Source organism: Salmo salar, chromosome ssa03 (genome assembly GCF_905237065.1).
Source record: "Salmo salar chromosome ssa03, Ssal_v3.1, whole genome shotgun sequence".
Classification (NCBI taxonomy): Eukaryota; Metazoa; Chordata; class Actinopteri; order Salmoniformes; family Salmonidae; genus Salmo; species Salmo salar.
Genome location: NC_059444.1, coordinates 57,999,259 through 58,026,047, shown reverse-complemented (window position 1 = coordinate 58,026,047; position 26,789 = coordinate 57,999,259). Strand labels below are relative to the sequence as shown.

The following is a 26,789-nucleotide window of genomic DNA, read 5'->3' as shown; positions in this document are numbered from 1 at the left end:
GGGAGGCCCGTACAACTCAGTACATTTAATCAGTCTCAGTCATTAGATATAGTCATAGGTTTCAATCACATGGTGCACGATCTTTCCTAATTGACCATGGCGGCTCTGCGTAAACATACCCAGGGACCTGAGTGTTTCATGATGTGTGTAGATGTATGTGAATGTTTTTAGATGTGTGTGACTAACGGGGAGATGGTAATCTTGGTGTCGGTGTCCTGCTCCACTTTTTTCAGGTTGCGCCCCTCCTTGCCGATCAGTCGGCCTACAAAGTTATTGTGAGCCAGGATCTTCAGGGGTACTTCTTCAGCACTGAGAGGATGAGGAGAACACAGTATGAGATTAAACACAGGAGGAAATCCAAATATACCGTTTCCTAACTGCATGCATAAACGTCCACCCCTAGCACAATGGGAGATGCCGTTTTTTAATGGGAAAAGTTACAAAATAGCTGGAGGGTCACTTTAAAGTTTTCACACTGTGCAGGTTTGACAGCTGCTTCACGGACACTGCACTCACGTCTTGGTGTCCTTAGCCTCCTGTTGCATGATGTCCAGGATCATACGGCAGGCAGAGGAGCAGCCCTCAGGGGTGGAGTGGATGCTGATTGGTTTCTCAGCTGCGCCGGCATTCTCTTTGCGGTGGACGTCAATTCTAGCAGGGACGGAAAATGCAGGAAAGTCCGTTTGGCCATACAGTATGGTGTCCACAAACAGGTAGGCAGGGCACTTTTGGTTTGTTTAAATTCAATCGAAAGCCCTTTGAGTTGTGCAGTCCTCCCAGTACCTTTTCATACTCACTTCAAAAGCTTTAACAAAGATGGGATGTAAAGCCTCGTGGCAGTAATGGCAGTAATGGTCTATTCTACCAACATGTTCTCTTTTAGAGGCCATACCGGTGACTTGCACTTACTTGATCTGGTTCTCTGGTACTCATCTGTTACTTACAGTATATTGGTCAACTCATATTTGTACTCACTTGCTCTGGGTTTGTTTGGTGATGTTGCGGATGGTGGCACCCTCCTTGCCGATGATGGCCCCCACGTATTGGGTGGGCACCAGGAGTCGGAGGGGGATGTCAGCGTGCTGGTGTTTCGAATGCATGCCTGAGCCCGGGGAACCACCACGGGGGCCGCGGGAACCGTAACCGGGGCGACGACTGTTGTCTTGGCCGCGTTGGGAGTCGACATCAGACGTTTCATCTGGGATGTAGGAGACGCGCAAGGAATTGTTCTCAAACTCGTAGCCGTTCAGCTTCTGGATAGCCCTGGGAGAAAGAGGTGGATGTTACATTTCACGTTTAATCATACATCGACAATATCAACAAAACTAGAAATGGTAATTTATAAGGATGACGAAAGAGAAAGAAAGAATTCCCGTGGTTTGTGTCATTTATCCATGAGGTTTTCTGAAAACCTTTTTATAATGAGTTTTATATGTTTTTGCTGGACAAAAATGGACCTTGAAAGCCAAATGTCTCAAAACAATGCTTTTCTTAAGTGAAACCTTCTACTATGGCCAAATTCATCAGCTACATGTGTGTAGTTCATGTTTAGTATCTTTGATCATTTTTGTTGCAGCGCAGCGCAATCCCCAACTGCAGTCCTACTATCATACCACTAGAGGTCAAGCGAGTGATGTATACACTAAATATACAAAACTATGTGGACACCCGTTCAAATTAGTGGATTTCAGACACACCCGTTGCTGACAGGTGTATAAAATTGAGCACACACAGAGCTCAGTGACTTTTAACATGGTACCATCATAGGATGCCACCTTTCCAAAAAGTCAGTTGATTAAATTTCTGCCCTGCTAGAGCTACCCCGGTCAACTGTAATTTTTATTCTTTAACCAGGTAAGTTGACTGAGAACACATTCTCATTTACAGCAACAACCTGGGGAATAGTTACAGGGGATGATTAGGTGACCATGATGGTATGAGAGCCAGATGTGGAATTTATCCAAGACACCGGGGTTAACACCCACACTCTTACAATAAGTGCCATGGGATCTTTTAGTGACCACAGAGAGTCAGGGCACCCGTTTGACATCCCAGCTGAAAGACAGCACCCTACACACGGCAATGTCCCCAATCATTGGGATATTTTTTTAGACCAGAGGAAAGGGTGCCTCCTACTGGCCCTCCAACACCACTTCCAGCAGCATCTGGTCTCCCATCCAGGGACTGACCAGGACCAACCCTGATAAGCTTCAGAAGCAAGCCAGCAGTGGGATGCAGGGTGGTATGCAGCTGGCCAGTGCTGTTATTGTGAAGTGGAAATGTCTAGAAGCAACATTGGCTGAGCTGCGAAATGGTAAGCCACACAAGCTCACAGAACGGGACCGTTGAGTGCTGAAGTGCGTAAAAATCGTCTGTCCTCGGTTGCAACACTCACTACCGAGTTCCAAACTGCCTCTGGAAGCAACATCAGCACAAGAACTGTTAGTCGGGAGATTCATGAAATGGGTTTCCATGGCCGAGCAGCTGCACACAAGCCTAAGATCACCATGCGCAATGCCAAGGGTCGGCTGGAGTGGTGTAAAGCGCGCCGCTATTGGACTCTGGAGCAGTGGAAACGCATTCTCTGGAGTGATGAATCACGCTTTACCATCTGGCAATCTGACGGACAAATATGTGTTTGGCGGATGCCAGGAGAACGCTACCTGCCCCAATGCATAGTGCCAACTGTAAAGTTTGGTGGAGGAGGAATAATGGTCGGGGGCTGTTTTTCATGGTTCGGGCTAGGCCCCTTAGTTCCAGTGAAGGGAAATCTTAACGTTACAGCATTCAATTACATTCTAGAAGATTCTGTGCTTCCAACTTTGTGGCAACAGTATGGGGAAGGCCCTTTCCGGTTTCAGCATGACAATGCCCCTGTGTATAAAGCGAGGTCCCTACAGAAATGGTTTGTCGAGATTGGTGCGGAAGAACTTGACTGGCCTGCACAGAGCACTGACCTCAACCCCATTTGGGATGAATTGGAACGCCGACTGCGAGCTAGGCATAATTGCCAAACATCAGTGCCCGACCTCACTAATGCTCTTCTGGCTGAATGGAACCAAGTCCCTGAAGCAATATTCCAACATCTAGTGGAAAGCCTTCCCAGAAGAGTGGAGGCTGTTATAGAAGCAAAGAGGGGATCAACTCCATATTAATGCCCATGATTTCGTGAACAAGATTTTTGACGAGCAAGTGTCCACATACTTTTGGTCATGTAGTGTATCATGCATCAACACGTGGAGTTTGACAAAGATTCAAATAGCTCTCTTATCAAGTATTACAGACTATTCAGAGTACCTCAATTAGCCCGACTAACCGGTGCCTGTATATAGCCTCACTACTGTATATAGCCTCGCTACTGTTATTTTTCACTGTCTTTTAACTTGTTTTTATTTCTTTACTTATCTATTGTTCACCTAATACCTATTTTTTACTTAAAAATTGCACTGTTGGTTAGTAAGCATTTCACTGTAACATTTGGACATAATTTAGCCCTATACGCTTTGTTCGTATGGTCCTCTGTAGCTCAGTTGGTAGAGCATGGTGCTTGCAATGCCAGGATAGTGTGTTTGATTCCTGGGATGTAAAATGTATGCACTCATGACTGTAAGTCCCTTTGGATAAATGCATCTGCTCAATGGCCTATATTATATAGACACAAAAACATTCAGATAAGCAAGGTGTGAAAGGATATGGACTGGGTACAATTGGAAGTAGAGATATAGAACATATAATGTACTATGGGAGACTTACTGTCTGGCATGTTCCCGAGTTCCATATGTGACGTTGACCACCGCAGTCTCACTGTCTGTGTTCACTAAGAAAAGTAGCCAGAGTGAGAGGAGAGGGGACGAGAGAGAGAGAGATGCAAGGAGAGAGAGAGAGGAGAGAAAGGAGGGGAGATTGCATAAGTCCGAGGCTATAAACCCACCTCCTTTCCATTTCCTGAACAGTTGAGCACTGAGAGTTATTGATATTGATTGACCTATGACAGAGCATGGGATATCCCATTGATCAAATCTGATTCACTGACAGAGAAGGACTGAGAAGCGGTAATTTACCACTGACATAAAGACTTCCCTCTCGCAGTGTTTCCGGTAGACTGGTATACTTAAGCTATTTCTTAATGAGCTGTATTCACGAAGGGAGGTGCTTGGACTACAGAAGGAATGTCAGAACTCTGATCATAAAGCGCCTCAGAGTAGGAGTGCCTCTTAGATCTTAATGACTAAGATTACCTGGACAGGTAGGACCTGATCCTAGATCAGCACTCCTATTCTGAGACGCTTTATGAATATGCTTTTGTTTTGTAGCTCGGATGGATAGGTAAGCAGGTCCGGTCAGGTCTCAGGGATAGAAAACAGTGAGCGACATTTTTGCGGTGTAAAAACATTGAGGAAAGTGCAGAGAATTACTGTGAATCTCATTATAATCTCGCCCAGTGAGTGTGTAAAGGAAGCCTTCTCATTGGATTTGCAGATGAGATGTTCAGAGCGAAGTCTGACTGGTTATGAAAAGGACAGAATAACTCTATTCTTCCCAGAGGTAACTTCAGTATCTTACCTTGTTCGCAGTTCTCAACCGTTCCATATTGGGCCAGCAGACCATCCAGCACCTAGGGAGGGGAGAACACCATTTCATTATAGTTGTGTTACAACATTTGCACCGAAACTGGGTTTCTCCACGGTTCTCTTATTTGTCGCACTTGCTACATCAGTGTAAAGCAGTTCCAGTCCTCAAGGGTCAAAGTGTCTGCATCATTTCAACCTGCCACTTAACTGATTAGTGTTACTGACTGGAGAGAGACGCTTCCCTGGTCTAAATCAGACACTGATGTCCTCTGTTAGTAGAGCATGGTGCTTGCAATTCCAGGATGATGGGTTTGATTTCCGGGACCGGCCATACGTATAATTGTGGCACCCACTACTGTATGTCGCTTGGATAAATGGCATATGTGGCCGTCCAGAGGCTTGGTTTAACTTCCCTGGTGTTTCTACCTGACATTGGGCCTCTTTTTTTATTCCTTGCTGTACTGTGGCTCATGTGCAGGGCTATAACATGGGTGGAGAAACGTTACCCTCATGTGGCCAGTTAGAGAAGTTACATGCTGCGCTGCACGAGAGCGCCTGGCAGGACGGAGTGGAGAGAAAGAGAGGGAGGGAGAGAAAGAGAGGGAGGGAGAGAGAGAGAGAGAGAAAGAGAAAGAGCCCCGCCTTAGCAGGGACATGTGGCCTGTCTTCGTCCAGCTGTCAGCGGCTCGACGCCCACGCCAGCACACACTCACACAGACACACACGATAAAGACACAAATGCACATACGAACACACACGCTCATGCCCGCAGCCATAGTTAATCTAAATGCCTTTTAACCCCCTTAACTCACTCACATCTCAGACGGCTACACAGAACATTCTGTTCTGAACAGATTTTTTTTCTGATTACTTACCTTTGTTGTAGCAGGGACTAACCTATGCTTTTCCTTCTAAAAGTAACACTAACTGGTTGAGAGACACTAACGGACCCATTGATCTGGTCAAACCAGGGGCACTCACCTCCCACTGCAGGTGTGGAGGAATGTTTCTGATCTGGAGTTTCCTGGTCCTAAGAGAGAGAGAGAAAGAGAGAGCGAGAGAGAGAGCGAGAGAGAGAGAGAGAGAGAGAGAGAGAGAGAGAGAGAGAGAGAGAGAGAGAGAGAGAGAGAGAAATACTCTTAGAAAATATTCAACTCAAACATGGCTGTAAAACATTTACATATTTTATGCAGTCAAATGGATTTGGTTAAACTATGACCTGGTGTGTGGTTATACTATATTATACAATGGGTGGTTCTAATCCTGAATGCTGATTGGTTGAAACCACATTCCAGCTGGTGTCTACTCCACAAGTTACCACCGGCTAAATCTATGACATTAAAATGCCTATTTACTCTGTTACATCTGACTGCGTAATCCACTGTCTTATCTCCTCAGCCAGGCAATTTATATACTTGATCTCCACTATAAAAAGCATTGAGATATTATCTCACATTTCTTTTAGAGTAACATTTAGTTTTCAACAGTGGAGATTTGTATGAACCTCGCTGTCGGTCTCTCCAACATTTGCAACATTGTTTCAACATTGAAATTCAATCTCCAGCTGTCCCGTAGTAATGAACGTGTCGGGAGTCTGGACGAGACAGACAAGCAGGCTGCGTTTCTCAGCCAGTCTACATCATGAATCAGCTGGCATCATTTTTATAGATATAAACAACTGTCAATTGAAAAAATGTCAAATGAAACGAAGTGCAGCTACTGTAGTTTGCAGTCTTTCCAGCTTCAGTTTGAAGTGATTGTGTTGTTGGCTAGCTACTCTGAACAACCGTGTCCTGACGAGTGACCACATTTTTTATGCCAGGCGAAATCGTGCCTCATTAGCTCATTGTTATGGATGTATCCAAATAACTGTCACTAGAATGCAAATGCAGTTACTTTGCTGTTATTCTGGCTGCACTGTTTGACGTGACTGTAAGTTAGCCGTAGTTGGCTAGCGAGCAAGCAGGGGATAAGAACGTTGCCAGCCAGTATGGCAATGGAACATTTAGAACGAACGACTGGGTTGTGTTCTAAATATATCCTCCAAACACCAGTTTCACCAGTTTAATTTCTTAATTATTACTTAATTAACCATCCAATTCGGAATCTTTTTTTGTCAAACGTCATTCTTTATTTCATTGAATCAGCAGCATGATTGGGTTCTCTGGTTCGCGGTTCAGCATCATAAAATACCAGTGTATCTCACAGTTTGCTTGCAGCAACTGTGAGAGGAAAGAGCATCGGTGTCACTACTCCATATATTTTATATATGTACAACTCCAATACTTTGAGCCTCTCAACTGAGAAGTCTGTGACCATAGAAAAATGCTGAGCTCCATTGTTCTGACCGCCAATGCACCATTGAAAGTTATGAAAAGCTGTCAAGAAAGACATACAGACACACACACACACACACACACACACACACACACACACACACACACACACACACACACACACACACACACACACACACACACACACACACACACACACACACACACACACACACACACACACACAGTTGGCAGTCTTGTGTTTCAGGTTTTAACATCCTGGTTCAGTACACATGAGCGACGCTGAAAGTGTGTGTGTGTGTGTGTGTGTGTGTGTGTGTGTGTGTGTGTGTGTGTGTGTGTGTGTGTGTGTGTGTGTCTCAGCTCATCAGCATCTGCCAGCTTGCATATCCCGCTGCCTGTTGCTGGCCTGGACTCAGAGAGAGAGAGAGAGAGTGTGAGAGAGAGAGGGAGAGAGAGTCAAACTATTACAGAGTATAGTAGAGGGAGAGAGTGTGTGAGGTTGGCATTAAGCGAGAGAGAGTTGACTGCAGGGGAACACATGCGAGAAAGGGACAGAGTGTTACAAGGCGCAAACAGAAGTGAGAGAGAAAGAACTGGAGCAGGGGGAGGACAATTGCCATAACAGCATCAAGGTTCCCCAAAATACAAGAATAAACAATCAAGCTGAATAACTTGTATGTTGAACCACTCAGTACCAAAGTAGTACTCACAGATGTATTCAAAGATTTGGCCATAGAGAAGGCAAAGTGGAGGAGATCAGGGGAACATAGTGAGGAGAGAAAAGAGGACAGGGAGGGGTAGCAGGTAGATAATAGTAGCCTATCAAATTTTCCTGATTTAACCCCTTAGGATCTCTGTCTGGGAGTAGGATGACGTCACTCCTAGATGTACGGTCAGTTTCCGCATTTACCACCAGATTTTAGAGGGTAAGCTGATGCTAGATCTGTGTGCCTAAGGGCAACTGAAACACAGAGCTGGGAATTGGTTGCCAGCGTCCTGATTGAAACTCTAGAGGGAGCTCTAATGATCTATGTGAGAGGTGAGGGGTTGTGAGTGTTTGGTGTGTGCGTGTAGAGGAGAGAACGGGCGCCAGGGGTCATACGGGAGGGGCAGCTCACTGCTCTGCTGGTTTGTAAAGGGTTAATATGTGGCAATCCCCTGGTGACCTCTGAACCCTAGTTTCCACACCCAGGAGAGACACAACCCAATAAAAATTCCCTGCCTCGCCTCTTGGGCTCTGCACGACAAAACACATGGAAGGGCCAATCCAAGCTCATGGGCCTCAGGTAAATGACATTCTACACATATATTACCATAAAGCAACCCAATACAAACACGGCACAGGTTGTTTTCAAGAGCAGCAACATTCTCGAAAGGTTTCAGGGCATTTTGGGGATGAGGCTAAGAGGTTCCTGTTTGCTGTGCAACACTGTTGGATGGTAGTTCAGCAATGGGTTGAATGTGCTGTAACCATTAAGGCACTAATGACTCTTTAGCCGCATAGAATGGTTCAATTACTCGAAGGCCACCACAAAGTCTTGAAAACAAATAGTTTTGGCCATTTTTGGGTAAACTTGTGAAAGCCACCAAATCAACAGCCAAGCTGATGGCCGAGCTTCAGGCTTCACCACCCCACGGTAGGCTTTTTGTGAGGGGAGCAAGTGAGGGGGATGGGTGAGCCTTTGAATTGAGATTTAGGCCTGGGTTGATGGGGGCGTGCTGGTCTGGGGGGTTAGGGGAGAATGTGGGATGGTGCAGCGAGCAGAACTACCAAGGCCACCGAGCTCCTGGGACTTTTCCTCCTCGGCGAAAACCCTTTTTCATCCATCAAAGTCCCTGTCCCGCAAATCAATACATCAGTAGACGTAAGCATCCACCCTGCCCCCACATCTACATACTCTCCCACCCAACACTTAACTCACATTTGCCCCTTTAACCCCCCTCAACTATCAGCCCCGCATCCACACCAACTGTTAAATGAAATGAACCTAGACAACACTGACCGCCAACTCCCAGGCATCTCATTGGCTAACGCCATGACGACAGGGGAGAGGAGGGGAAGATGGATGAGTGGCGAGGAGACAATATGGTTGCACCCATTCATCTGTTGTTGTTCCTCCCTTCAGGGGTGGTCTTCCCTCCACATGCTCCCAACCTCACATAGCAAATACTCCAAAATGAACAAACATTTGTAAATTCTTGAAAAACAAAAGCTCAGCTGAAGCTTAACGAATGTCTATGTCTGTGTTACTGACTTTGTCCTTGAGGTAGCGTCTAACATATATAGCTTGTGGTGGTACCAACAGGACAAGGGGAGAAAGAAGAGGGGCCTGGACGCTTAGAAGCCTCAAGCCCACAGCTTTGCGCTTGTGGGGTCAAAAGTGAAGGGCCTTTAGACTGATCAGGAGACTGTATTGGTCTGAAGGTGGGGGGTGAGACCATAGCATTGTCTCATAGGAGGGGCAAGGAGGAGATAGTTTACCATGTCAAAGAATAGAATGGTCAGGGAATATAGGGTGGGGTGGGACAAGTACAGCAGGTGGGAAGAATAGAGAGAGGGAATAGAGAGAGAGAGAGAGAGAGAGAGAGAGAGAGAGCACACACATAAAGGACAGACATCCCAAACATTGAAAAATGAGGAAGAGTGAAAGTGTCAGGGAGCACGTTTGCTGCAGACCTGTGATGAAGAGCGAAGGTGTGTTTGTATGTACGTAAGCGTGTGCATGTTGTACAGACACTGTTTGGTTATGCAAGGGAAAATGGACTTGCGGGAGGTTTCGAAAGGTCCTAACTGAATAGCTTGACTCTCTGTCCTCCATTATACTCATGTCATCAATTTTGGTTCCTGTGTACCTCTCCTTTGAAGATCTCTCCCGCAACATTTCATTCAAGGATAGGCCTCCACGGCAGGGGTCCCCAATAACATTCAGCCGTGGGCTGATTTCTCCTTGGTCGGGGGGCCAGAACATAGCTCTAAATAATTTGTACACTGCAAATTGACCGCAAGAATCCTAAACAGATATAATATTTTACAAAAACAGAATAATTTCAAACCTTGGTAACATCGGGGTAACGATCACATATCCCTCTATTTACGCATGCGAATACTTGGGAACAGATTTCCTAAATTATAATCACTTGGAGAGGTCGGGCTCTGATGTTGGGTGATTAGGTCTGGCTCGCAGTCAGCGTTCCAATTCATCCCAAAGGTGTTCGATGGGGTTGACTGTGCAGGCCAGGGGCCTAGCCCTAACTATGAAAAACAGCCCCAGACCATTATTCTTCCTGCATCAATCTTTACAGTTGGCACTATGCATTGGGGTAGGTAGCATTCTCCTGGCATCCGCCAAACCCAGATTAGTCCGTTGGACTGCCAGATGGTGAAGCGTGATTCATCACTCCAGAGAACGCGTTTCCACTGCTCCAGAGTACAATGGTGGCGTGCTTTACACCACTCCAGCCGACGCTTGGCATTGCACATAGTAATCTTAGGCTTGTATGTGGCTGCTTGGCCATGGAAACCCATTTCATGAAGCTGAGGGTTGCAACCGAGGACAGCTGATTTTTACGCACTACGTGGTTCAGCACTCGGCGGTCCCGTTCTGTGAGCTTGTGTGGCCTGCTACTTCACGGCTGAGCCATTATTGCTCCTAGATGTTTCCACTTCACAATAACGGCACTTAGAGTTGACCGGGGCAGCTCGACAAGGGCAGAAAGTTGACAAACTGACTTGTTGGAAAGGTGGCATCCTATTACAGTGCCACGTTGAAAGTCACTAAGCTCTTCAGTAAGGCCATTCTACTGTTAATGTTTGTCTATGGAGATTGCATGGCTGTGTGCTCGATTTTATGCACCTGTCAGCAACGGGTGTGGCTGAAATAGCCGAATCCACTAATTTGAAGGGGTGTCCACATACTTTTGTATATATATTTTTTCCAACAGTTTTGAATGAGTTCCCACATATACCGAGCACTTGTTGGCGGCTTTTCCTTCAGTCTGTGGTCCAACTCATCCCAAACCATCATAATAGGGTTCAGCTCGGGTGATTGTGGAGGCTAGATCTTCTGATGCAGCACTCCATCACTCTCCTTCTTGGTCAAATAGCCCTTACACAGCCTGGAGGTGTGTTTGGGTCATTGTCCTGTTGAAAAACAAATGATAGTCCCACTAAGCGCAAACCAGATGGGATGGCATATCCCTGCAGAATTCTGGTTAAGTGCGCCTTGAATTCTAAATAAATCACTGACAGTGTCACCAGCAAAGCACCCCGCACCTCCTCCTCCATGCTTCATGGAAGGAACCACACATGCGGATATCATCCGTTCACCTACTCTGTGTCTCACAAATACACAACATTTGGAACCAAAAATCTGAAAGTTGGACTCATCAGACCAAAGCGCTTGATGGCTATTCCGACTGCACTTGAAGAAACTTTCAAAGTTTTTGAAATGTTCTGTATTGACTGACCTTCATGTCTTAAAGTAATGATGGACTGTAGTTTCTCTTTGCTTATTTGAGCTGTTCTTACCATAATATGGACTTTGTCTTTTACCAAATAGGGCTATCTTCTATATACCACCCCTACCTTGTCACAACACAACTGATTGGCTCAAACACATTAAGAAGGAAAGAAATTCCACAAAATCACTTTAACAAGGCACACCTGTTAATTGAAATGCATTCCAGGTGACTACCTCATGAAGCTGGTTGAGAGAATGCCAAGAGTGTGCAAAGATGCCATCAAGGCAAAGGGTGGCTACTTTGAAGAATCTCAAATATATTTTGATTTGTTTAACACTTTCTTGGTTACTACATGATTCCATATGTGTTATTTCATATTTTTGATGTCTTAACTATTATTCTACAATGTAAAAATAAAGAAAAACCCTTGAATGAGTAGGTGTGTTCATACTTTTAACTGGTACTGTATATTTATTTATTCTCTTTTTTATTTTGCTCGGAAACCTTGGGGGCAAAACAAAATCACCGGTGGGCCGCCTATTGGAGAACTCTGCTCTACAGTATCATCTCACCATTTAATAAACAAACGCAACTACAATATTCAAACCTTTACATTCATACTGTAGACTTTACAAGTAAGGAACCACAAATGTAGGAAAGAAAACTTTCCGTGCCAAGTTCAGGCTCAATTGCATAATACACACACCCTCAGGTAATTTTACATAGGGGTAAAATGTACACAACCACACGTGCACGCATACACAGAGAAGGTGCAATTTTCACAGAGAGCTGTTACACAGGCATGCATGTCGCCCTGGGTGGCTCGCCTCCCATTCCCATCAGGTCGTCTGTTTAGCATTGGAAAGGTTCCTAGAGCGCCCCCCCACCGGTGGCTCACCGATGCATGATGGGACAGTCTCAGCAGGGCTGGAGGACCCGGCCGTCCTCCCGGTGGAAGGAAAAAACAATGAGGAGCATTCCATAGCCCATAATCATAAACACACACCAAGTCACACACCCACCATGCAGATTAAACAAACACACCCACTCGTCCACACATGTGCATATTTGAACATACATCAGAATTAGTATTGTAAAAAATACTTTTAAAAAAATATGTATTTTTGTTAAAACACACCCACATAGTCACTTAGGCTCCACACATTCACGTTTGAATGCGCGCACACACACACACACACACACACACACACACACACACACACACACACACACACACTATGTGTGCTGAAAACACAAACACACCCACACCACAAGCATCAAGTGCATACAGACTTTGTAGATGCCCCTTGATTTACAAGATACAGTCAAAAACCAACAAAGGCACACCATAAATGTAGGTCTGAACACACTTGCTAAAATAAAAGGGTACATAGATAAAATACTCATGACCATACTAACATACTGTAAGCGCCTACCAACACAAATACACACATACAAACTGTGATTATGTGATTAACTTTTCAACTTAAGTCAGTGGGTGGTTGGCCTAAGTAACCCTGACTGTCCTTTTCATTTAAGAGTATAACTACAACAGACCATGGAGTTTTGAAAATGGAGGCCAAAATGTGTTTTAGGGAAGATGGCGTAGCCGAAGAATAGCGACAATTACACAACAGCATTACATATACAGTCTACCAAGCAAAGGGGCCCACGACAACTCAACCAACTCAGTGAAATGAAAGAAGTACACACACATGCTAACACACACACACACACACACACACACACACACACACACACACACACACACACACACACACACACACACACACACACACACACACACACACACACACACACACACACACACACACACACACACACACACACACACACACACACACACACCAGGGTAGCTGCAGACCTCCAAATCCCACCAAATGAACTATGTGGGGCCCATGGGCAAGGTGAAAGGTCAAGCAGGAAATGGAGCACACAGGATGTCTCAGTCATGTAGAACCGCTTTGCCTTTTCTTTTTATCCAGAGCTACTTCCTGTCTAATTTCACCCTCTCGGTGGCTTGGCCAATCAGAAACCAAGCTCAGAGGATGATGGGGGAGTGGGGAATGAAATGCAGAGAGAGAGAGAGAGATAGAGAGAGCGAACGAGAGAGAGAAAGAGAGAGAGAAGAAAAAACAATAGGCTTCAAAGACAGCAGCTTGCATTCTCTCTCTCTCTCCCCTCCCCCACATGCACACCCCCACTCCCAGCTAACTTCCTCTCAATGCATGTGGAGAGCAGAGGAGAGGGGCGAGAGATGGAGGAAGGGAAAGGGGTGGGGACCGCAAAAAGGTGCCTCTTCAAAATAAAATAAAACAGAGCTACTGATTAACGGCTCCTACGTACACTATTTTTAGCTCCAGGCAGAACTCTTTTGAGTTCAATGTAGAACCCTCTGGGGAAAGGGTTCTACCTGGAACCAAAAAGGGTTCTTCAAAGGGTTCTCCTATCGGGACAGCTGAAGAACCCTTTTAGGTTCTAAGAGTGTATAGAGCAGTAGGGTAACGAGATTAAGCAGCAAACTGCCAAAGCCGTGATATATGTTGGCATTGTACTACCGCTACAAAGCCCTTCAGTCAAAATGCCCACGTCTTCTTCCTATAGCTGGGATTGACCTTATGCGTGTAGACAACATAATGTGTAGATTTTATCTGGTATTTACAACTTGTTATCTGGTGCTTATTTCATTGCAACTATCCAGTGAATTTGACAATAAAACCTTATTATTATTATTATAATTTTTTTATGAATTAATGTTTTGATCTCACATTAAAAAAGACCAGTCTGTCAACATTGACGTTGAGAAATAATTTCAACACACAATTTTTAGTGCTATATCCACAATCGGTGTGTTCGAACTTTGTATTCAACAAACGGTGCATTCAGAATGCCTAAAGTTGCAATGTTCGTATATCAAACGTTAAATGCAATACTGTTTTTGTTTTGAGCGATAATTCAACATTTCAGCTTAGCTGAATACACCTCACATCCCTACTAGCCATTCTCTGCTGCCTACGCCCTTCAAAAGAGGTAGCAGTTTTTCACAGGGATGCAATGGAACTGGAGCCTGAATCTCAACCATAAATGAAACCAAATCCACTCTCACCATGCAAAGCTCAAAGGCTCCAGATAATAACTGTTACAACAAGGCCATACAATAGGAAGGGATGGAGCTTAGCAGCACCATAGCTTGTGCTCAGAGAGAACGATAGCGCTAAATGCGAATTGTAATCACTTAATTGAAAAGCTCATTCCAATAATTGACCTCATAGTGTCATGTTAGGTTGCCATACAGCGTACACCCTAAAGCCCCACACACCTCCTTCATTGTCCCAAAATTTGGTTGGTAGACACTGTTGTTGCACCTTGATTATGATATTTTCACACAAAAAGTCCAACAACTTGTTAATAGTAATGAAATAGTAAGACAGATGCAGATATTGCTTACCATTCAATCATACCTTGAGATTTGGTAGTATTGATAGTGATACAAACAAATATCTATTTTTAAAAATACTTCAAATCCTTCATCTCTAATTTCAGCAAAATTAACAAAGTTCAACATGTTAAAGGTATGTTTTTGGTTTCATGCTGTTTCTCCAAAGTGTAGTAAGTTCTCCTGCAATGCAGGACATTTTCAACTTGGAGTGCATTTGAGGTTATAAAAGTCTCCTGAAGTTTGTAATTTCCACTTTGAAATGTCAGCCTTGATTTTCCATTGCGAAAAATGCATCAACCCCTACAAAAATGTCCATTAATTATAATCCACATAATTATTCACATTTCCTGTTGTTGCAGGATCATTTTCCTGCTGTAGCAAACTGACAAAAAAATTTAAGACCCTGTATACACTATACGGCAATGTGTGGGTCAACAGCCTATACATCCTGGGAATGGTGGTCAAGAAAGCTAATTGTGTGTGTGTGTTTTGTGTGCTGTGTGCTGTGTGTTGTGTTTATGGGGTGGGCTGGGAACCTGCAGGATAGCAGGCCCATGGTTGCAGTTCTAAGCTGATTATGCTAAATGAGAGAGAGAGAGAGAGAGCGAGAGAGAGCGAGCGAGAGAGAGATTACACGTGGGCTACTGAAGTAAATTAAAGCCACTACACAAAGCCTAGTTAAGGAATTGGATCATTGTCCACCTTGGTGTTGGGGAAGATGGGGAAAAGTAGAGCGACACTACAAAAACAGCCACCTTTACACACACAAACACGCACACACACACGCACACGGTGGGATAGGGCAGTGTGTGCAGTGCAATGGCGATTGCGACATCCGTGGATCTGTTGGGGAGATATGCAAATTGTAGTGGGTCTTGGGTGTCGGGTAAGGTGGAAATGATCTGCCTCTCAAAGTACTGCATGATGACAGAAGTGAGCGCTATGGGGCGATGGTCATTTTGTTCAGTTACCTTCGCTTTCTTGGGTACAGGAACAATGGTGGACCTCTTGAAGCACATGTTGACAACACTCGAGCCAGCTGGTCTGCACATGCTCTGAGATCGCGGCTTGGGATGCCGTCTGGGCCAGCAGCCTTGCGAGGGTTAACACGCTTAAATGACTTACTCGCGTCGGCCACGGAGACGGAGAGTACACAGTCCTCGTGAAGCTCTATGTTTACTTCATCGTGTTTAGCTCGTCTGGGAGTGAGGCGTTGGTGTCCGCGACGTGGCTGGCTTTCCCTTTATAATCTGTGATTGTCTGGAGTCCCTGCCACATACGTCTCATGTCTGAGCCGTTGAATTGTGACTCCCCTTTGTCCCTGTACTGTCGTTTTACCTTTCTGATTGCCTCACGGAAGTCGTAGATGGTCTGTTTGTACAAGTGTATGTTCCCAGTCACCTTTCCATGGTTAACTGCGGTGGTTCGCACTTTCAGTTTTGCGGGAATGCTGTCACCTCTCCATTGTTTTTGGCTTGGATAAGTTCTAATTTTCACATTGGGAACAAGATCCTCTATGCACTTCCTGATGAACCCAGTCACTGAGTCAGTGTATACGTTGATACCGTTCTCAGAGGCATTTCCCAGTCTGCGTGATCAAAACAATCTTGAAGCATAGATTCCGATTGGTCAGACCAATGTTGAACAGTCCTTTTCATGGGAGCTTCTTGTTTAACTTTCTGCCTATAGGTGGGGAGGAGCAGAATGGAGGTGTGATCTAAATTGCTGAAGGAAGGTCGGAGGAGGGCCTTGTAGCTGTCCCGGAAGGGAGAGTAGCAAAGAGCCAGGGTTCATGTTCAGCGTGTAGCACAGGCGATGTGTTGATAGAATTTCGGTAGCGTTTTCTTCAGATTTCCTTTATTAAAGTCCCCAGCTATAATAAATGTGGCCCCAGGATATGCGGTTTCCAGTTGGCATATAATCCAGTGTAGTTCCTTGAGAGCCGTCACGGTTTAGGCTTGGGGGGAATATACATGGCAGTGATGATGACTGAAGAAAATGATCTCCGTAGGTGATGCGGTCGGCATTTCATTGTGAAGGATTCCAGATCGAGAGAACAAAAGGACTTGAGTTCCTGTACATTACCACAATCACACCATGCGTTACAAGACACAAGATACGTTATTGCCATACAACCAATGCGAAGGGAGTTCAACGTTCTGACTGCTGCGGGGGAAAACTATTTTTCAAACGCCTTCCAGAGGGTAGGGGCTGAAAGAGTTAATTGGCTGGAGGGGTGGGGTCGTTGATGATTTATTTCCGCACATTTGAATGTGCGCTTGGTGTGCAGAGAGCTCACAGAGGGAAGGTCAAAGCCAGTGATCTTTAAGGCATTTGACACAACCCACTGTAGTATCCTCTTAATGTGACTGTCCATGTTCCCATACCTAAGTGTAATGGATGATGTGGGTAATGCACACAACCCTGTAGCTCAGTTGGTAGAGCATGGTGTTTGCAACACCAGGGTTGTGGGTTCGATTCCCACGGGGGGCCAAGTACGAAAAAAAAAAAAAAAAATATGAAATGAAAATGAAATGTATGCATTCACTACTGTAAGTCGCTCTGGATAAGAGCGTCTGCTAAATGACTAAAATGTAAATGTAAGAATCTGTATGATGGCTGTGTAAAACTGAACCAGCAGCTGACCCTGTACGTTTTCAGTTGTCTTAGAAAGTAAAGCCTCTGCTGGGCCTTCTTGATGATGTGGTTGGAGTTGGCGTTCCATTTGAATTATGTAAGTGCAAAGGAATTTGAAAGAATCTATCAAGGTTATTGGTTGGTCAGTGATTATGACCTTGGGGTTCTTTCTTATCCTGTAGTCTATGGCTATCTCTGTGTGTTTTTTTGAGGCATTGAGCATGAGGTCATAGTCCTTACACTACGTCACCGCCTTAGCCACTTTTTATTTAACCTTTATTTAACTAGGCAAGTCAGTTAAGAACAAATTCTTATTTACAATGACGGCCTACCAAAAGGCAAAAGGCCACTTCACGGCGGCAATGTGTTTCATTGTTGTCTGTGATGAAGCTGACTATGGTGGCATCGTCAGTATATTTAAAGACCTCAACTGTGGTCTCATGAGATGTAAACTGGTTCGCGAGGAGGGAGAAGAGCAAAGCGGACAGCACACAACCTTATGGTGCACCAGTACTGAGGGTCAGAGGGCAAGATGTCAGATTGTTTACCTTGACAGTCTGGCTTCTGTTCCTCAGGAAGTCCAGTATCCAGGGGCACATAGCTGGGTTGATGTTCATGTCCTTCAGCTTAGTGAATAGTTTGTGGGGATTGATGGTTTTGAAGGCCGAGCCAAAAGTCTATGAACAAGAGGCGTAAGTAGTTGTTAGGTGTCTGCAGGTGTTGCAATCTGTGGTGGAATGCCAGGTCGACAGCGTCTTCAATGGGCCTATTAGCTCACTAGGCAAACTGGAGTGGATCCATCAATGGGGATGTGCATGATGTTAAGTAGGCTAGGACATGGCATTGAAACGCTTTCATGGCCACAGAAGTCAGGGCGATGGGGCTCAGGTGTTTGAGGCAGGGTGTTTTGGGTGATTTGGGGACAGTGATGATGGTGGATACTGTGGTACTGTACAATGGCATAAGGACATTTTAAAAAATGTCAGTGAACACTGTAGCCAGTTGTTCCACACAGTGGTGGAACACAGCTGGGGCAAGTTGATCCGGCTCTTCGGCTTTCCTTATGTTCTGCTTTTCGAAAACAGTTCTGACTTCATCCTCCTGTATGGTGAATGGTGTCGGGGGGGGTACCTGAAGTGGGGAGTTGAGTGTCTATGCACTTGTTTCCTCAAAGCGCGCAGAAAACACATTGAGCTTGTCTGGGAGGTCAGGGTCCTCATTTGAAGGGGGAGGATCGTTTTTTGTAATTTGTCATCTCTTGTAAGCTTTTCCTGACTGATCTGGAGTCATTGGCAGTTAATTGTGCTTTCAGTTTTTTTGTGGTTTGTTTTGGCCTTCCTTATTGCAGAGCACAGTTTATATTTGGCTAGTTAGTATTTTGTTAATCATGAAACAAACCCCACCGCCTTTCTTTTTCCCGTAGAGTTTTTTCTTCTTGTCCGCAAGATGGACAGAGAACCCCACTGGTTGAATGGATGGGGACAGTATATCCGGAGAGAGTCATGATTCCATAAAACAGAGTATGTTACAGTCCCTGAAGTCTCTCTGGAAGGAGATCCTTGCCCTGAGCGCATCTACTTTATTGTCCAAGGACTGAACGTTAGCGAGTAATATACTCAGAAGCGATGGATGGTATGCAAACAAATTTGTGCTAGAATTTCTGGTGAGTGACCACCGATCTAATGTCCAAATGTTATTTCTGGCTGAAGGTAATAATACAAGAAAAGTTCAGAGAAAATAATGTAAGAAATAACATGAAAAAAATGTACACAGCAAAGTTGGCTAGGAGCTAGAAACAGGGAGACCGTGTCTGTCGGCGCCATCTTGACAGATATTCCATGCAGTCCATACCAGGATGTTGTTGGTGCCCATGACTCCAGGAAGGCATTTCACAAGACAGGACAAATGAGAGCCAAGGAGCTAACAACTCAGAAACAAGTAGTGGATGTGTGTTTATCACAATTCTTTGTGAAATAGCCTTACTACCACCCAAGAAGCTCTCAACAAAGCATGGAGGCTTAAATGACTTCATCAACATACAGTGTAAGCAAGGAGCACTGACATGAGACAAGATATAGGGAAGAGTGTGGTAATCTGAGCCATTTTTTACATTCAGCATCACTCCGTCAAGCAAAATATAGTATTCTTTCTAACAAAGATATCTACATATATTTCAGTATGGTGGGTATCCCTGGAAATGATCCGAATTAATGTAAACGTTACAGTTTTGAAAACATAGCTTGTCCAAAAAAGTGGTAAATTGATCCGCAGGACAGAGTAAGTTAAGCCACCTACAAATCTCTGTACTGAATGAAATATTATCACTACCTTTTTAAAACCATGACAATCTGTATTTCCTAAACACAATTCAACGCAATCACTTCTTTGTCTTTCAATCATTTTAGGCATCTTTTAACACAGGCTTAACTCCTAACAAACATGTTGTACTTTATTTAACACTTTTAACATAGGCCTGTTACCTCATATCCCAGCGATAATTCCTTGCATTACGCCTGGGAAGAAAACACTTCAATTTGGTCAACTTGCCATTGGCTCAACTTACCCCATGGTCATTGGCTCAACTTACCCCTTGGCAAACATGTTGACTATATTAGCCCACACATCTACAAGGATGCACTTTCATGCTAGGTTTAGGACCTCATATTGAAGCTTATAGAGATCCCAACTGAACAATCTTAAAATGATCTACGTTGGTTTAGATGCAAAATTCATGAAACCTCTAACACAATACATTCATTTGACTTGGTAAAAATCTATTTTTTTGGATCTAACTTGCTTACCACTTTTTCCATGTGGTTCCTTACTTCATAGACTCCATGAAATCATGACCTCTCCCTAAATACTTGGTCAAATAATACATTTGGGTGGCTCAACATACCCATTTGGCTCAACTTACCCCACTCTCCCCTACACTGTATACTTACAACCCTTCCCCCTCCCTCTCCCCCCACTTGACCCCCCCTCCCCCTTAGAAGACCTGATAGCTGCCCCCACCTTCCCTCTCTCCGCTCCACGCCCTGCCCTACAACGGGTGAAAGGTCACTCCACTAGCCAGGCAATCAGGAGGCGCAGATGCAACATTAACCCCAAACATGCCAGGGACACACACACACAAAGAGTTGGACCGTTCTGCTGCTATAGCAGGCTGTCTCTGTCACTGCCTATAGGGATTAGAATCATATGGAAATACCTAAAACAAGACATGCTAACAACAACAAACACAGGGAGATGTTGCATAGGGAGAGTCTAAATAGGTAGAGTCTGTTGGCATGAAGAGAGAACAGAGAGCAGGTGGAAAGACTGCCGCTGTCTATACGATTACAATCTTCACCTGGTTCATTACACTTCAAAAACAGCGGTCAGGAAAAGAGGCTCCAAATTTGCCCGTGTGGAGAGAATTTCTGAACAACAAAAGGGTTGAGAAATAGCATGCAGGAGTCTTATTTTCTCAGGGTGCTCTGAAGGTATATATATAGAACTCATTGAAAAAAACTACAGAGTGGGAAGACTTGGGGAAATGGTTATCATCCCAAATGCTACAACTGTGAACTGTAGTAGGCCTATATGAGTAAAAGACACAGTTCCCACTGGGCACAAATTGGTTGAATCAACGTTGTTTCAGCATAATTTCTCAACGTATTGTGATGTGGAATCTATGTGGAAAATCCATTGGATTTGCAAAAAGTCCTCAAAAACTGTTGTTTTGCGTGTGAGATTTCAACCACAGAATTATGTCATCATGGTAACCAGTTTTCAACATAGACAAACCTTTTATAAAATATGTTGAATTTCTATCTTTGAAACAACGTCAGATCGTCAACGTTATATCCACTATAAAAAAAAAATAACAAGTTGGGCAGCACCTCCATTTGGTCTCCCATCTAGGCTTTTAACCAAAACCTGCTTAACCTTGATATTCATCACTAACTACTAACAATGTGCTATCATGAGAATGATTATTGAGAGATCTCTTAATAACTAAATAGATTCACTGTTGCTATCGAAGTCATTCCAAAGGGAAGGTTTAACAGAGCAAATATAACATCATTGGTACTCTATACTCTAAAAGTCATACATCATCAATATTATACTATTTAGGCCTATATATACTGAACCAAAATATAAATGTGACTTGTAACAATTTCCAAGATTTCACTGAGTTACAGTTCATATAAGGAAATCAGTCAATTAGAATAAATTCATTACGCCCCAATCTATGTATTTCACATGACTGGAAATACAGATATGCATCTGTTGGTCACAAATACTTTTTTTTAAAAGGTAGGGGCGTGGATCAGAATACCAGTAAGTATCTGGTGAGACCACCATTTGCCTCATGCAGTGCGAGACATCTCCTTCGCATAGAGTTGATCTGGCTGTTGATTGTGGCCTGTGGAGTGTTGTCCCACTCCTCTTCAATGGCTGTGCGAAGTTGCTGGATATTGGTGGCAACTGGAACACGCTGTCGTACATGTCGATCCAGAGCATCCCAAACATGCTCAATGGGTGACATGTCTGGTGAGTATGCAGGCCATGGGAAAACTGGAACATTTTCAGCTTCCAGGAATTGTGTACAGATGCTTGTGACATGGGACCGTGCATTATCAGGCTGAAACATGAGGTGATGGCGGCCGATGAATGGCACGACAATGGGCCTCAGGATCTCATCATGGTATCTCTGTGCATTCAAATTGCCATAGATAAAATTAAATTGTGTTCGTTGTCCGTAGCTTATGCCTGCCCATACCATAACTCGCCTGTCACAACGTTGACATCAGTAAACCGCTCGCCCACACGACACCATACACGTGGTCTGCGGTTGTGAGGCCGGTTGGACGTACTGCCAAATGCTCTAAAACAACGTTGGAGGTGGCTTATGATAGAGAAATGACTATTCAATTCTCTGGCAACAGCTCTGGTGGACATTCCTACAGTCATCATGCCAATTGCACGCTCCCTCAAAACTTGAGACATCTGTGGTATTGTGTTGTGTGATAAAACTGTACATTTTAAAGTTGCCTTTTATTGTCCCCAGCACAAGGTACACATGTGTAATGATCATGCTGTTTAATCAGCTTCTTGTTATGCCACACCTGTCAGGTGGATGGATTATCTTGGAAAATGAGAAATGCACACTAACAGAGATGTAAACACATTTAAGCACAACATTTTAGTAAAATATGTTTTTTGTGGGTATGGAAAATGTCTGGGATCTTTTATTTCAACACATGAAACATGGGACCAACACTACATGTTGCATTTGTAATTTTTGTTCAGTGTAGCATTTGCAAAGTCATCAACAGCTATTGTTTCAGTTCAACCCAGGGTTCAACTAAAAATAGACAATACATAAAGGCCTAGGATTTCAAGCTTTGGTTGATGTCAAATTGAATCTTCAAGTTAATAATGAATATGTTGGATTCTCGTCTCCATTTCATCCAAAAAACAAAGTTAATGAATAGGACTAAATCAAATCAAACTTTATTTAGTGTATTTAAAGTTTGAATTGATTTGATTTAGTCCTATTCTTTAACTTTGACTTTTGGTTGAGATTGGGGACATGAATCCAACATATCAATTGTTAATTTGTAGACAAACTGGAATTAAAGTCAGACTAAGTCAGTGGCACAAAATATATATCTTCTTCAAATGTAAATATTTGGTTGCGTTTAAAACCAAACACAATTCAATATCAGTTTTGCTATACAGTAAATAGCCTATTAACTTATGTTGGATTCAAGTCTCCAACTAAACCAAAAATAATGTTAAAGAATAGGATTAAGCCAGTGGCTCAGATGGAACTAAAAACAGTAAAGTTAAGGCTATCTTTCAAACTAATTTAGCAGTTTTTATTCAACCTTAAATGAGTAACTTATCCATGGCCACATTTTAAGGTTACTGTAACTATAAAAGTCTTTATGTAATCACAGAAAATGTGCATGTTCAAGACAGCATGCAAAGGTAGCAGGTCTGTGGAGATCTTCACAATTTAAATATCTGTGTAGAATCTCGAACAGCATTGATCACTTGCACTATGTACTTTTAATGTAATCTCAACTGTAATCCAGGTCATTTAGTTGTGCTATTAGATGAAGCACAGTGATAACATATTAAGTTGTCTTATATAAATACAAAATGTCTGACAGTGTATTCCTATTTCAACTTTGTTGTGCTTTTAAATGGTTGAAAGTGCCATTAGATGACAACCAAAATCAGATATTGTTTTTTTATTGGAATTGAATTGTGCTTTTAGATGGTTGAGAGCATAGTGATAACATATTGGAAATTTAACAAACTTCTGGCTGTCTTTTTGAGTGGGTGAATAAAGGTTGAAATCTCATTGATTAATGTCTCAAACAAAAATGTCCCACATGTCCACGTTGAAATGACATGGTGTGTGTGCCCAGTGGGTTGTGTCAGTTCAAAATCTCATTCTCTTCCCACTATGCCCAAAAGGAAGGATATGGGCACTTTCCAGGTACAAATGTGGAGCCAAATCAAAAGTCGGGAAGCAAAACTGGAAAACCCGAAAATCCTCCATCATGTCTAGGCACTCAAACACAATAAATGGTTGGCTTTCGTTGAAATCTGCACCAGTCAGTTTCTATCTACAAGCCATCAGACTGCTGAACAGTCACACTGGACTGACCACCTGCTCTGATTCTTCGCACCATAGTACACATGGGCTCACTCATGCACACACCCACACAGACATACACACACGTACAGTACATATACATTCATGCTGCACACACACACACACACACACACACACACACACACACACACACACACACACCTGCTGCTAGCATACTCTTTTTATACTGCGAAATGTATACACATGCCCCCCTTCCCCAATACACGTGTAAATATTGGACTATAAATTGTGCCTTCCTGTATTATACTTATGCTAAAATGTTTATTCTATTCTACTGTCATTGACTTTATGTTCATATTCTTATCTTTTATTATTTCTTATTGTTGTTGCATTGTCGAGTAAGGAACCTGCAAGTAAGCATTTCATTGGACGGTTTATACCGTGCGCTTCCTTACACAAATCTTGAAACTGAAACAGACTACTTGAAAGTCCTATTAAGGATGTAATCTCAAATTCAAACAACGTACAAAGCAAAACAATGACTCTAAGAGGTGATTGGCGCTCTGCGCTCATCAGTGACAGATAGGCTATATGAATGTCAGACAAGCTGACAACTGTTTTGATAAATGATTGATAGAAACGCATCACATTAATGCAACGCAGAATTATTTGCATAACAAACAAGGGATTGTACACAAGCTAGATCACACTTCCAACATGGCAACTGCCTGACGTTGTTGTTAACCGACTGAAAACTCCACTTGCATGGACTGGTCATGCTCGTTGAAATGTTTCAACGTGCAAATCTTCACAATGTGCCATAAAAGCTTACCAAGATGTTAACTCACATTTTTCAAAGAGCAGAGAACAGAGTGAGGGAGAAGAGGAAATAAAAAAGCAGCTTGCAAGTTGACATATTGGAAGAAAAAAAAAGGAAAGACCCACACTGCTATTAGGAGCAGCTATTACGTAGGAGAGAGAAGTAGATAAGTAAATATTTCATGGGGACTATCTAGCGAGCATAAAATCAGAGATGAATATTTAATTGTTAATGGGAAGGTGCAAAGGCAACCAAATACCATAACACTGTACTCTGGTTCGACTGATCTAGCTGCTAGAGCCTGAAGTGCCAATACTCCTTAGTGTGTCAATCAAAGACAGACATGAACCCTTCTGTGGATGTAATACTGTACTTCATGCTTTAAATAGCCAGAGTGTGCAAGAGAGGGAGGGGGAGAGGGAGGGGGTGGAGAGGAGAGGAGCGCAAAGAAAGAGTGGTAGGGGAGAGGAAGTAGGAGGCACAAGCAAGGTGATTTCTTGAAGTCAACTGGCAGCTTGCAGTCAACTGGCAGCATGGATGACATGTTCTTTACACAGGCTGAGCTTCAGTGTGCTTGGGTATACCACTGCTTAGAATGAAATAGATGCCAGTACTCATTTGAGGTACTGGAATCAGATTTTAGAGTCAATATTCTATAGAGTTTGAATCTAAATTCAAGGTCCTGGCACTCACTACAAGTGTGCACCTACCCAGCTCAAGCGCAAGTGGATATGTATTACATAATGAAAAGACAAAATATTTTTAACCTTACAAAGACACTACAGTACCAAGAATAGCCGGGAGAGTTCAAAGACCTGCTGAGAGGGATGAATCTCTTCCAATCAAAAATGTATTGATATGTCACAATACATTTCCTCTGTGGTTGTACAGTACCGGTGGACGGAGGTGGTCAACGGGTTTGGGAGAGAGAGAGAGGCTAACAGGGCTGCCGTGAGGAGCAGTGGTTGAAGGTAGAGGAGTGATTCCCCTGGCACTGACCTGGTCCTGCTCCTTTCGCAAATTAGTATTTTATGATTCATGATTAAAGACAGATGAAGAACAAACAAAACATGTACTAAAAACTAAGGCCACGTACAGTGCCTTGTAAAAGTAATTAGACCCCTTGGATTTCTTCACCTTTTTGTGGTGTTAAAAAGTGGGATTAAAAATGGATTCAATTGTCATTTTTTTGTCAACAATCTACACAGAATACTCTGTAATGTCAAATTGGAAGAAATATTATTTGAAAATGTTTTATTAAAAATAAAAGTCATAACTAAGATATAGTCGTTGCATAAGTATTCAGCCCCTTTGTTTAGGCAAGCCTAAATTAGTTCAGGAGTAAAAATTTGGCTCAACAAATCACATAATAAGTTACATGTACTCACTCTGTGTGAAATAAAAGGGGCTGATATGATTTTTTAAATGACTAACCCTTCCTCTGTCCCCTATACAGAAAACATCTGTAAGGTCCCTCAGTCAAGTATTGCATTTCAAACACAGATTCAACTACAAAGATAAGGGATCTTTTCGACAGCCTCAAAGAAGGGCAGTGATTGGTAGATGGGCAACAATAAATAATCAGACACTGAACATCTCTTTAAGCATGGTCAAGTTAATAATTATGCTGTGGATTATATATTTAACAAGGCACTAAAGTAATACTGCAAAAAAACAACAGCAAAGTAATACACATTTTGGTCTGAATGCAAAGCCGTATGTTTGGGGCAAATCTATCACAACACATCACTGAGTAACTGCCTCCTTATTTTCAAGCATGTTGTTGCTGCATCATGGTATGGATATGCTTAACATCAACAAATACTGGGGAGGTTTTCAAGATAAAAAGTGTGATGTAGCTAAGCACAGGCAAAATCCTAGAGGAAAAACGGTAGAATTTTTCTTCCACTTTGACATTAGG

General features: G+C 43.2%; 1 protein-coding gene across 3 annotated transcripts in view; it reads right to left on the bottom strand.

Annotated features, from left to right (window-relative positions):
- The window catches only part of LOC106600828 (insulin-like growth factor 2 mRNA-binding protein 1), a 60,603-nt gene that overhangs the window by 9,265 nt on the left and 24,549 nt on the right, over nt 1-26,789 (bottom strand). For 2 of the 3 annotated variants that reach the window (XM_014192530.2, XM_014192532.2), the window contains exons 3-8: nt 5,553-5,601; nt 4,564-4,615; nt 3,754-3,817; nt 976-1,263; nt 517-651; nt 187-309 (exon numbers count right to left, since the gene is read on the bottom strand). In XM_014192530.2, coding sequence (XP_014048005.1) covers nt 187-309; nt 517-651; nt 976-1,263; nt 3,754-3,817; nt 4,564-4,615; nt 5,553-5,601 — 711 coding nt within the window. The remainder of the gene's footprint in view (nt 1-186; nt 310-516; nt 652-975; nt 1,264-3,753; nt 3,818-4,563; nt 4,616-5,552; nt 5,602-26,789) is intronic. The other variant, XM_014192533.2, reaches the window with a different exon arrangement.